This window comes from Vanessa atalanta, chromosome 20 (genome assembly GCF_905147765.1).
Source record: "Vanessa atalanta chromosome 20, ilVanAtal1.2, whole genome shotgun sequence".
NCBI classification, from domain to species: domain Eukaryota; kingdom Metazoa; phylum Arthropoda; class Insecta; order Lepidoptera; family Nymphalidae; genus Vanessa; species Vanessa atalanta.
The window spans coordinates 4,353,300-4,367,781 of NC_061890.1; the positions used below are offsets into that span (position 1 = coordinate 4,353,300).

At 31.9% G+C, this 14,482-nt stretch overlaps 1 protein-coding gene across 3 annotated transcripts in view; it reads right to left on the reverse strand.

The window, feature by feature from the left end:
- Window positions 1-6,860: 6,860 nt before the first annotated feature.
- LOC125071791 overlaps window positions 6,861-14,482 on the reverse strand; it is a 28,119-nt gene continuing 20,497 nt past the window's right edge. The window contains exons 2-5 of one of the 3 annotated variants that reach the window (XM_047682170.1): window positions 13,148-13,213; window positions 10,783-10,937; window positions 9,722-10,241; window positions 6,861-7,114 (exon numbers count right to left, since the gene is read on the reverse strand). In XM_047682170.1, the coding sequence (XP_047538126.1) occupies window positions 6,896-7,114; window positions 9,722-10,241; window positions 10,783-10,937; window positions 13,148-13,213 (960 nt within the window). In that variant the 3' untranslated portion in view covers window positions 6,861-6,895. The remainder of the gene's footprint in view (window positions 7,115-9,721; window positions 10,242-10,782; window positions 10,938-13,147; window positions 13,214-14,482) is intronic. The other 2 variants (XM_047682171.1, XM_047682172.1) reach the window with 2 other exon arrangements.

Here is a 14,482-nt window from a genome sequence, read left to right on the forward strand (position 1 = left end):
TAAGAATAAATCTAAAAATTGAGTTATATTTTCACTTTTTTTTAAAGATGTTGATGTAGACGGATGAGCATATGGGCCACCGAATGGTAAGTGTTTACCACCGCCCATTGACAGTGGTAAACCTTGGGAACTAAGATGTTATGCCCCTTATCCCCGTAGTTACACTGGCTCACTCACCTATCAAATCGGAACACAAAAATACTACGTACTGTTGTTTGCCTTGTTTGGCTGATACAAAGCACTACCAACAACAAAATTTTCGTATATAAGAACTTTTTTTGCAGTCATATGTCCTGATAATATTTCACAAACGCCCAGATCAAACCAGTACGCGTTCAAAAAACCAATATGTTCTTATTTTAATTCTATCCCTAAAATTCTGAAAAGGGCGTGGAAGTTTGAATTGTAGCGCTGTTTGTGATATTTCCAAATTCACACCATTTTTTATGGCCAGAAACAGGATTTTAAATATCCAACCCTCAAAGTGCAATATAGTGTTTTAAGCTAAGTAAAGGATTACTATTCGTTTTTAGGTGGATTCCTGACATTTTGTTATATATTCTTTTTCTATACATATAATTAAGTTGGTGTGTCTGTTTATAATATTAAAATAATCGATTTTTACTAGATGCATACTTACGTAGACACGGAACATATATACCAAAATAACATTTTTTACAATTTTTGTCTATCTGTCTGTTTTTTTGTTCCGGCTAATATCTGGAACGGCCGAACCGATTTTGACGGGACTTTCACTGACAGACAGCTCATGCATTAAGGACTAACTTAGGCTACAACAATAACTTTTTTGTTTAATTTAAACGCGCACAAAGCCGCGGGCACAGCTAGATTCAAATAAATCTAAAGCTAATTGTGAGGTTAGGTATTTCAACCCTACAGGAAATTAAATGGAGTTAAAAGTTTGTTTACTGTATATCGTTAGTTTATAACTTATTTTAGCAAATTTTGTGACTTGAAGGACTGTCTGTCTGATTCCACTGACACTGGACGGACGGGAAATCCGACACGACCGGAAAAAGTTCAGGAACAACGGCTGTACATGCGTTACGAGTTACGGAAGTGTTGACACTTCTAGAATTCGTGTTGTTACTGAGAAAGTATCCTCGTTGCTTGAGAAAAACCCAGTATATATACCAAAAATCGTGTTATCGGCCCGAAATGGTTTAAACTCAAAACCTCGGGATCTATGGCGTTATATTAAGTTACTAAACCAACGAGGTAGTCGCGTAAAATAAGACCTATTTATGACGTCATACTTCATAGTACTTACTAAAAATTACTAACAAAAAATATTAATTATTATTGTCATAGATTATTGTGCAACAGACAGACAGACAGTGTTACTTTCGCATTTATAATATTAGTATAGATTTAGACATATGTCACGATAGTCGCCCTCAATTCAATCGAAATATAAAGTTTAAAATAGTTTAAAAGAAATTTGAAATTGAATTTTTTTTGTAAGTAGTAGAACATTTGCCTTGATATTTTTGAAATGTAGTTTTTTATTTTTTATTTGGATGATGATATTGTATGTATTGTTGGTTGTCCCAATGAAAATAATATAAAATAAAATAGCAAGATAGTAAGTTGCTATCTAAGAATAAATAACTCTCAGTTTCCATTAGTACCATTAGTACGGGGTCAATAAACTGTCTCATCTGGGTGTCTAAGCTATATCTTGATTATAATTAATGTTATTGCATCGGATTAATTGCCAGTATACACAATGTTACACAACGGTGTCATAGATATTCGTCTATAAGGTTTTGATAAATAGCTCTGTCTACGAATTTGATATGTCGTTTAGGGTCGAACCACAATTTGTTCTTGCGATGACGTGTATGATATAGGATGACAGGGCAGTAGCCGAGCGATTTATTTTGTCGAATAACTTCGAGAAGTTACGTGTAGTAGTGTGATTTTTACTTGACTATATATTAAAGGTTGTTGACAGATTTGTCTCGAGTACAATCATATTTTCAATGTGAAACATTTAGTAGCGCTCCTTGGGGGGAAGACTGACTCAAAGGCCGTGACGGCAAACGGCATGACGCTCTCTCATGCCGTAATACCACTTCATTAAGTGTGCGTGGCTTGTTTATACCTGCTTAGACTTCGTTGTTTTATATTACCAGTTGTCGCCCACGTCTTCGCTTGCGTCTTAGGGAGCTTGGAGTTGACTTAGGAAACTCGCTTCATACCAATTTTCATAAAGTTTGGTTCAGACGTTTGGCCGTAATAGAGCAACAGACAGACAGACAGAGTTACTTTCGCATTTATAATATTAGTATAGATTTGTGTAGATTACAGTAACGATAAAAGTATATTTTTTTTTTTTCAGAGAAACTTAATATTTTTATTTATTTTAATATATATTTTTTTTCGGGTTTGTTTAATTACTTTTTAAATTCTTGCAATAAACATCCATTTAAACTGATCATACCTGTCGGTCCTCCCTTGATGGGAACGTACAGATTGTTCGTTCAATTGATTGAAAAATTTGATCATACTACGCTAATTAAATTGTTGCCATTACGAAATTGCTTACAAAAATATTGAGTGTAAATGATAAATTTTTTCATCCGTTCCTCTTCAACATTTATGCGTGATCGAAATTCGTCATAGTGACGAATAGTCGTTGATCGGATTTGTAAATAAAGATTATTCGGAATTGACATTTGTAATTAACTAAATTGTTATAAAGTTATTTTTAAAAAATGTTAAACGATAAATGATATTATTAATGAAGGATTTTTTGATTTCATTAATATAAGTTATATAAAAATAAGTTACAAACAATTTTGGTACATATCAGCGTTATGCTGACGACATATCACTTTTTTTACATTTTTTGCAGGTCGCATTTGCTCTTCGCCTTATTTAGAAAGGCAAAGACAACAATAAATCCTTTTTTTTAGCTACTGGCTCATCATTATTTTCTTTGCATTTACCAGGTGCTTAATTTGGCAACATATTAGATATGTTATCTCGCAAATATCTCTTCAAAGTAGGTGCGTCTAAACTACTAATATTTTTCATAATTTATTTGCGAATCAGAGGCTTATCTTCTTTATTATTAACATTATGGCTGTAAATTACAAAGGCGTTTATGCAGGCAATGTTTAAAAATCCTTACAATAAAGCCATAGGCCATCTATTTGTCTTCCTACTACACGACATCAGAGAACACATTTGGTCTAGCGTGTGAACTCCACCTTTTGTTTGTGTATATAAATTAATCATTTCTGGTTTGCCAGTAGCTTCGTTGATGGCATCCTTATCACAAGATGATAACAAATAAACATTTTTGCCGGTTTCGGCTTGTATGAGACAAGATTACTCTCGGGTTTTCGTCAAAAGAATACATCGATGTCCCCACTGGCCTAGAGCGACTGTTCTTCGTTTAAATTTCTACTCTCCATTGTGTTATATATTTGCCTCAATATCTATAAAAATGAAATTATAATATTTGTTATTATATAAAGTACTGAAATATACGAAAAACAATAAAACTGTCATATAAACCAAAACCATAAAAGTCACGTTAAAGATCATGCGTAAATTTGACTCACGCGGTCGTTATATTTCAAAATCGGTGGCACTTACCTTATTGAGACGTTGAATGAGATTTCGCACACATTAAACGCACAGCTATGGATTCGCGCTATTTAAAAGTGGGAGCAATCATTCAAAAACGCATGCGTAAATTTTACGCAGACTATCTTTCTAGCGATAAATGAATAAAGGTCAGTAATCGTTTAATTTTGTTGATTATTCATTTATGTAGAATTTACTTCGGTTCTTCTCTAGACTCGACTCATACCAAAGCGAAGCCACGGGCGGTAACTAGTTTATTATAAATAGCGCAACCTCGAAGGAACTACGTTAAAACAGAACTCAAATTTCGAAGCATTACAACTTAACAACTTGTTTCCAACAATATTTATGACTCTCTAGTTTTTAAGGGTGAATTTCGTTGGCGAATATATAAAACGTTAGACAGTGAAACAAATAACATTACAAAACGAAATCCAAAACCGCGCTTGTCTATCCGTCTGTGAAAAAGAGTTATTATATTAATATGTATAGCTAAATTCATAAATTCTAATCATTTGTAAATAATCACATGAATAAAAAAAGGCACATTATTCAATACTATATCATATAGATGATAAAAAAGCTTGGAGCTAATAAATACTTATTGCTTGCCAAGCAGGATATATTATATACATATATTCAATTGTAATATAACGTATTTAACTATCAAAATTTGTATTTTGGATGTTGTAAACTTAACTACTTAGATTCTTGCTGGTTCTTCTCGGTAGAATCTACATTGCGAACGAGTGGTAGCTTCATTTAATATAAGTTTGTAAAATGTTTATTCCAAAGTACCTATAAAAGTCTACTTGAATAACGTATATTTTGATGTTTGATATAATCATTTTAAATAGATTAATAGATTATTCTGTCCGTGCGTACCTTCATATACCGGTGACAGCTTGTTGATTATCAGAGTGCATAGTGAACGTCTGCGTTTTTCTGGCTGGAATTTTAGGTATTCCTTCTATTATTTAAGTAGGTAGCATAATTTATCGCTTCCCGTTTATTCTTCACGTGTCATACTGTGATCATAAAGAAAGAAATGTAATTCATGTTTTCTTAAGAAATCCGCTTTTATTTTGCTCAACCAGGAAAATCTCGGTTTTCTTCATATCCTTTAGATATTTTCAGAAATAATACGATCAAATCTATATATATTGACATGACTTGTATATAAATGTTATTGTGTATTTTTTTGTACATGACAATTGATATGGACCTTTTTTCTCATAATTTTGCTGGTGTTAGAATACTTTATGTAGACACTTAATTGAAATTTTTCGCTTGGTCGTATAAAAAATGCTAATTTTAATTTCTATTCAAATTACTAATAGTGGTTTTTTAATTGGCTGTGGCACGTCTTACAAGAATAAGATCACTTACGGTTAAGGTGTTGAGAAAATAATGTCAAATAATCATTTTCTGATGGCATAATTAAGATAGTTGCCAACTCTTTGTTACCTTGTGTTCTTACGTTCGTTGTTCGAAATTAGTTACTGCTAAGACTCGTACGACTGTTTTATCCACTTTTCAAAGAGAATGAGGTAACTTTCGACTCCCTACGACCCTGTATCTTCGTTGTGGACAAAGCTATTGGGCTGAATTTTTATTGAACAATATACACTATGATAATCATAAAGTATATTACATATTATTTAAACAAATGGTTCAGGAACTATCAGTTGATGTTTGCTAATTTAGTCGCTCTCTCACCGATCATCGTAATTCTAAGGTTACGTTAAGACGTTACGTTGCCTCGCCAATCCGTCGCCAACCTTGGAAACCAAGATGTCATGTTCTTTGTGCGTATAGTTACCCTGGTTTCACCATCCTTCAAATCTGAACACAACAATTCTAAGTATTGCTGTTTGGGGTTAAAATATGTGATAAATGTGTGGTACTTACTCAGTATAGTATATTACCTTATTTATATAATAAGTACATAATTTTTGTACGGTTCCAAATAAAAGTGTTCTTTCTTTCTTTCTTTCAATTAAAATAGTGTTATTACCACTTTACCCCTGGACTAGATGTCAGCAGTAAGTAATATTAAAATTTGTCAGAAATGTTATTACTAAATGAACTTGAGGTTTACTTCTGCTCTTTCGATACATACTCGAGGTGTTGTGTATCGTGATGATTGGTATTTTATGTTCAGTAAAACTTCGACAATTAATAAAAGTGCATCTAAGAGAGTTAAAAATAATTTATTTATTTTTCTTTCGTCGCATTAGCAAGTCCACACAAACTGGCCAAGATATGTCAGTAGGGTGCAGTTATACGAAAGTGGCTCCATAAATAAGCGCTCATTTCCGCTAGTTCCCGCAAGTTATGTGATCCTAGGAATAGCTACCTTAAACTTGAATATTTCTAGGTAAAATAATCTAACTTTTGCTTCAAGCTTTAAATTATATAAAACATGTTCTATGCAATAAAATATATAACGTTAATATTGACCTCATTTTGTTTATAGAACATTTTTTAAATCGTAACTTCAGAAGATTCAACCATTAGTTAGGAATGAAGGTTATCGAGAATCTGGGAGATCCAAAAATTTTACTATTTGTATTGATAATTAAATATTACATACTTAAAATTAAATAATTATATTATATATGTAATATAAAACGCTAAATAACTAATTGTAAATAATTATGAATTTATCGTATATGGATCTTATATCAGTGATGGAAAAGCGAGGTTTACTATAGTTTATTAAGAGGTTCTCAAACGTGTACATTAGGATATAAGAAAATTAATATTATTATATTGTATAATTATAGTGTTATTCTATAATTTATATTCAATTTCAACCAAAAACTTATATTTGGGATGGATCTTCAGTTTATTTTTTTTTCCTTTAAGAAACAACAATAAAATAATGATTCTACTACTTTGTTTTTGATATAAAATAGTAACATCCTGTCGTTGTTCCATTGCTGGGTTTGAATAAGTTTTAAACGTTTTTCCCGACATGTGTTTACATGGTCATGTAGCAGTGGCAGAAATGACAATAATTATGATAAACTGCATATCGGAAGTAGTGCTTGGCGTTACTTAATTTACTGATATGGATTAGGTCTTAATGAAACCTTGCGTTTATAATAATCTATAAGTAAAAATTTGTAAAAAAATTTAAGTTCAGTTGGTAAATACAAAATTTCATGTTATTATGGCTTATAAGCAATGGGATAAATCAAATCCAGATTTATTAAAATATCATAATTATAATTAATTGTTATATAAGGCACATTTCAGACTTTAAATATTAGAATCTATAAACAAGAGGCTGTAAATATCTCAACTCTGATGACAGAAGCGATTCGTCTTTGGCCAACTCAACGACCATTTCCTTGGCCCGATTGTTGGCGTATTCGTGGCCGCAATCGTGTCGTTCCACCATCTTTGACAAGGCCAGGCTCAGTTGAGCCCTGGCGCCGCCGTCTGATGAGTCTACGAGAGTCTTCATTACATCTGGTGAGAAACCCTGGAAAAACATATATATATTTTACTAATTGACTATACGAATTAAATAATTATAAGAAATACGTTAATTATAAATCATTTTAAACGACTAACAAAGGACAAAAAATGCTTTTATTTAATATGTAGGTATTTCATCCAGACAACCGAAAAGAAAACTTAAAAATAGAAACCCAGTACGTAGTGTAATAATATATCTACAAAATATTAAATTGAATATTCATAAAAAAAATGTCCAATTTGAGTTCGCAATAAAATCTAAAATAAATAAAATCTTTTATCTCAAACAAATAACTACGCGAGTGAACGAGGAAACTTAGTGAATATACAAGTTTGGATTTAGTTCGTCATTTAAAACTTATTCGTCGAATCTTACTGAAATAATATCACAATTAAAATTATTATCAACGATGTGCGGCTAAATTGTTAACAGAGAGTTTGCAATTGTATCTTAAATTCCCATTCGAACAAGAAGACACTTTATAAAAGTGTTAAAAATCAGACTATTTAAATGCAATATTAGTCATTTCCGTGCATTCATTTGTTAAGGTCACATTAAAAGATTTCTCTCTTCAAAATTAATGCTCATCAAAATTGCCTGTGAGAGATTATTAAAAAAGTCCCCAATTTTGTGTCACCGATATTTCTTCAGTCTGTGGTGTTTCTTTCCGAACCGGTATTAGATTTATGAAAATCAATACTTAAATTGACTATATATTAAATAAAGATTTTGATTAAGTTACTAAAAGTATTGATACTCAAATACATTTTAATTTATAAACAATTATACTATTTTTTTCAATTTTACGTAGTTCAATGAACCAGCAAAATTAAGTTATCCTAACAATTTTTTTTGACCTGCCTTATAAATACAAGTTTGGTGCGATAACCCTGTTTTGTTTGAAGTAATCACCAAAAGATATAAGCCTTCACAAATCCCTTGCGACCTTCAACCGAAACGAGATCATTGGCCATTAAAATACCCATAAACTGAGCCAAGAAAACAACAATAAAATGTATTGCTTGCGGTCTTAAACCCTCTTACTCCGCATATTCTTCTAATATGTTAATTTGTGATTTACTCAATTCAACAATATCAACATTTATTATTATTATTAATGTTGAATGGAATATTTTTCAAATCAAGACAAATTTGTTTAATCACTATAGAATAAGTTTACTAACTCATTAATAGTCAAAGAAAAAATCTAATACCGGTTCGGAGATTGAATTCCGCAAATCTGAGAAGAACCGACGAAAGAAACTCAGCAGGTTTTCTTTGTCTTATTTTAAAATCGATTGCATGTTCAATATTAATGAATTAAGAAAGGAATAGCGAGGAGGAAATTATACATTTCCATGGTTCCATTCCATACTGTCATCTATGACATCACTAATTCTTTTTCAACCATTTGCACACAACTCCTTTTTTATTGTTTTTTTTTACAATATAGAATACATCGACAGCCAAGATACGTGTATTGTAAAATAAAAATCATTTGTTACTTCAATTTTTTTCTTAATTTAGCAACAGTTGCGGCTACAGTTTATTTTCAGTTTTGATGTATGCTCAGACAGACAGTCTTTATATATAAAATTGATTTTCGAGACTCTGTATCGATACTCATTGGTCTTCTTAAAATAAAATCCGCAGACAATATTTTGTTAATGTTTTATTAAGTGTATTGATTGAATGGAATTTAATGGAGGTCAGTGAACTTGGGGCTCGATATCTCGATTTCGTTTTAAGTATTTATTACATCTTTAATGCCATTATGAAGGACCATTTTTTTCTTAAAATCTTTTGTAAATAACTTATAAGCACTCAGGTAGATATAAAACATAGTAGATATACGAGTATTGAGATAAACAAAACAACGAAAACTATATACAACAAGCTACTGTACATATGTACATATATAGGTTGTTTCTCTTTGATTTAAAATGATACATTTATGTTGATTAGTTTTCAAAATATATTTTAATCATAGCAAAGCCATGAATAAATCATTATACTATAACAATAGGTCGAGAGTACATGAGCTGTAATATGAAGTTTAAAACAATATTAAAGTCGATCGAAGAGCTCAAGTAAACTCTAATAACCGAGTTGATTGTAAGCATGATTAAGGGTTGGCACTAAATTTTCGTTTCTATATACGTCCTCATAAATATTAGGTTATTTTCACGTCGAGTATTTCAATGTAAAATAACTTTTTATTGTTGGTATAAAATTGATACCGAGAAATAATAATTATGTACAAATTGTATTTCTTGCGATTATTTATTTATTGAGGATAATGTCGGATTTACTGAGCTTGTTTTATTTTTTAACTGAATGATAAATTGGCCACCTAATTATAAAATCACCATCGCCTGTTGATATTGTAAGGAATTTTAACCAGCCATTACATCGCCAATGCGCTTACAACCTTGGGAATTGAGTAGTTTTGTCCCTTGTGCCTGTAATATCACTGACTTACCCGGAAACCGGAACCTAACATCGTAAATAGTACTGTTCAGTGGTAGAATAAGTGGCAAATTAGTGGTACCAAACCGGGATTTGCACGGAATCTTACCAGAAAGTGATATTAAAACACTAAAAACTTACACTGTAATCCGACAGTTTCTGTCTTTTCGCGTCTCTGCTCAAAAGATCGTACAAGAGAAGCAGTCTCAAGTTAGAAGACGATAGCTTCCCTTTAGTAGACACCTCAGCTGGATTGGCCCTCAACCCCTCCCAAACATCAACAAGCCTTTCATCGTCAGGATCGTGAGCCATTCTGATCATGTCCCTGACATTTGGTGATAAGTACTGCAAGCTTTCTTCATTTATTTCGTCATACCCATCAGAACGACTTGAGACCTTCAAATCAGTCTCATAAGGTAAGAGATGATGGGGTACGTTTGGCAGAGGTTCTAATATTGGTTTTACTTCTTCATTATGAGCTGCTAGTAGCGGTTCTTCTGTTCTCTTCTCTTGTGGTTCTATGATTGTATACTGAGAATTGTTTTCAAGGGGTAGGAGAACGTAATTGTTGTGTGATGTTTTTGGTTTCACTCTGTCTGATGGTTTGGGTGGTGATGTCGGTGCGTATAATCCGGGCTTATGGAATGGTGTGGTAACGTCTCTGTAATTAAATTCAATATTATTTGCCAAAATAGTCTTTTAAATCCACGTTATATATTCTCAATTGAATTGTGTCTCATTGATACTGGTTCAGACGCCTTTTTAGGTCCAAACACAGCAATATCAAAGATTATATCATTTTTGGACTGTCGACCTTGGTGTTGAATTTAGATATGAATAAATATAAATTTCTATATAATAGTTGTGTGCCGTTTGCATATAAAACACTTGCACTTTGGAATAATGCAAAATCATTTCTAAAAGATTCCATTTTATACTGGTGACAGTAGGGTGTTTTATTTAACGCGGAAATAATCGGCATTACGTTTCAAAGGAGAAATGCTAGCAATCCACGCGCTCCTATAATTTTATATACATTGTGTATACATATATAAGCCTGCAATGTAAATATTTTTTATTTAAACTTTGACAATCTTATATTAAGGATAGAGAAATAAAAATTAGAGATAGAGTAAGATACAAAATTAAACATAACAGTTCAACAAATGCATACTTTGTTAAACGAATCGGAAGTTACATACGGTGGTTTCTGAGTGGTGGTCGTGGGTTTTGTGGGGCGCGGCGTTAGTTCGTCTTTCACCTCAAAAGCCATCTGGTCCGTGAGGTGGGCTATCACCTGCATTGCGACAGGGAGATAGGAATCCGAAAGCTGGACCTGCTGCTTGGCTGATTGCACCTGTAATTTATTTAGGGCAATGTTTTATATCAAAGCTGATTTATTATTAAGATTTTTCTTGTAAATATAATTATGTTACTCTTTGTATAAACCTGAATAGATTTTGATTGCAGATTTACTGTGATATAAATGTTGAGACAAATATTTCGAAACATCGAAGTAATGTATTTGTACTGACTATAAAGTCAGTTTTTGTTTAAAATAGCTTGGCAGATTAGTAAATGGGTCCACATACGGATGCTGTAAGAAATATGCTAAGCCCTTTACATTGCCAATACGCCAACAACCTTAAGAACAACATGTTATGTCGTTTCTGCCTAGTAACACTGGCTCACTCACATTTCAAGCTAGAACACATAAAGCTTTGTTGTTGGGCGGTAGAAAATATAGTGAGTATGTATACACGAATATATAAGTTTATTATTTTAATAAAAGTATAAAATCCGCTGTAAATGCCAAAAAATATTTACCATCTAAATAGAATAATAATCATACATCATTAAATTCAACAAAAGAACTACAAAAAATAATTAAGTAATTATTTTTAGATTATAAAATTACGTCATTATATCATAGTGAGCACAATTTAATCTCGATACATTCCAGGCTAATCAGTTGACCTTGTCAAGGGTTAAAAAGAGGAAATATAAACAAAACACGCTTTTCGTCAGATCCAGTGTTTAGTTATCACGCAACCGCCTTTGTCACATGGAGCTGCTCGGTGACATCGCCACTTATGTATACATATAATATTGTATTTTTGTATGTCGTTATTCTAACAACTAGCTTATAAAGTCTGCGAGTTGACCTCGGGTTGGTCTAAATTATATTTATTATAAAAAAATATTGGATTTTTCTGTCAAGCTATTCTCAGTGGCAATTCGAAGTTTTTAAGTTGACAATACTCATGCCTCGGAGAGCACGTAAATCTACTCATCAGTCATGTCGGTTTGCTGTCTTAAGGATTCGAATTAGTACACCTGTTTTGGTCTACAAATGTGAACACAATAGTATTTGTAGCTAGCCCCAATAATATCTGCCAATTGGTGGAGTATATCACCATAAATATAACACAGGACACCTTCGATGTTTCCTTTTCAAAACCTCTAAAATTGATCGCGACGATGAAAATAGATCTGATAATAACGTTAATTACTCAAGAATAAGCTTTCTTATCGTGGAACCCATGATGCCTTGACACAGTGGATTTTTTCCCATGTATCCAAGTACCTCAACATCTATACTAATATTATGAATGCAAAAGTAAATCTATCTGTCTTTATGTCTCTGTTGCCAAATCAAACCACTGTCAAGTCTGAACCAGATATGAAAAAAAAATTTTATGAAGCTTGGACTCCAAGAAAGGATACTCTGTTATATCGAACACCAGACGACCAGTACATTGCTTATTTTATTATATATAGATAATTACTATGACATTTCGAAAGTGATTACCACATGGTGGTGCTATTGTTATTAGTATTAATGAGAAAGCGAAATCTTCATGAATATTCATTATTTAATCATCGAATGACCTACATAGAAATAGGGGCTTTTGAATAATAGCCTTGTGAAAATCACATGTGTTTCCAAATGACATATGAATTGACATGACGTTTGAAAAAAAAAAAACAAAATTGTCGTGTTAAATCCGGCTGGAACGAAGATCCTTTTGTTGTATGCCTTTTTGTTTTATGAACAGGCGCAATAAAAAAATAACAACACATAGAAAGTATTTTTGTGTTACGAAAATAAACATTTTTTAAATTAGTAACAATATAAAATAATAATTAAATAATTATTACAACCTCTGTTATAAAATAACATACATACATACATAAAATGTGTAAATAAAACTCAATATACCAACGCTACTATACAAACACTTATACATACTAACTATTTAAATAAATAGATTAATAAAATGACTTCGTACACAAGTTTTATTCGAAGAAGTAATAAGCAGACAATTACACATAAAAAAAACAAGCTCACTTTTTCTTTGTCACTGGTTTCCACTGGGGACAAGCTAGCTGACTCATTTTTACCTCAAAGAATCGTTATTGCGAACCAACGGGGAAATGCTGCTTGCATTTTTATCCATTCGAAAGAATGCTTCGTTGTAATTATATTTAAATCACGCTTGTATTTTTACTGTTTGTAAATGTTGTACGACAAATAACGTTATTTTTTCGTAACATTTCACTTACCAGTGCATTTCTTGTAATTTGCAGCAATATTGTATAAAATAATACTCGTCGGATCATCGCTGCAATCTGAAACAAGTGATTTAGAATAAAAAAAAAACTGTTTTATTTCATTAAAAAAATATCTATACCAAGCTTATAATTAACACATACAAATAAACGAATTTCTGTGAATTGCTGGAATAAAATTGACGGAGTTTCTTGCCGATTCTTCTCAGTAGAATTTAAATCACGAACCTTTACATTACTTCAACACTGATTTATGTATAAACTCTGTTAATTAGAATTAATATGAATTATTAGGAAAACAAATTAATTATAGTAGAGGTAATTTCATTTTATTGATTCAAGTTTGTAATTTATTAGTTATAAGCGTCGCCAACTGTGCCATGTAGACAGCAATTTTATACGACCGAAAATAATTCAGGCGCAGGTCTTTACGTGCTCTCCATGGCCCAAAATGCGTAACCACTGCGAACAAATAAACTCCCACATGCTATGGAAGATTTTTTAGCCAAAAATTCCAAATTTCTGAAATTTAAATGCAGAACGACCGGCTTAGCTATCCCTTTTACCAACAAGGCAGTTAAATTCTTTTTTACTAAATTTGTTTTATTTTAGTAATTAGTTTGAATAAAGTTTGATTTTTTTATTTACTAGATATCTGTTGATTTCCCAAATTTAAAAGCACGAGTATTTACTATGACTTATCTAATATATAAAGTCGGTAACACTGTATACAATTTTATTTAGTGATACATAAAATATCCTCAAACCGTCTATCTGTCTTCTTGACACCCCATCACACATAAATAAAATCGTAAAAGGCAATACAAATACTAATAAATACCGAAGATATATGCAAACTTTACTGCGAATATTATGTCAGTTTGGTTTATGACCGGAATTTACAAAATCGTATACACCTGAGCACGTCATCCGTCATAACCAACACAAACAGAAGGCTGTTCGGTGTTTCGGTATCAATATCATTGATAGTTTAATTCTAGGAATAGGTTATTTTTTTGTTTATTTACATTTTTTATGGCTTCTAATCATTGTTATGCTTATGTTATGCTGATGATAAGTTGGTTTTATAATACGATGCTTGGTTATCATGGGTTCAAAACCTGGACTATCACCACTGAATATGATGTAAATCGTTCACGCGTGTTTCCACCAATCCTCACTAAAGCATCGTAATTTTATTTATTTATTGGAAATAGTTACACCATCGACTTATCACTAACACATTCACTTAGCAGTAGATACAGGGTATTAAATCTAGGTGAATAAATCATTACAGGTGTAAACAACGATGTAAACGGTGTACACAAC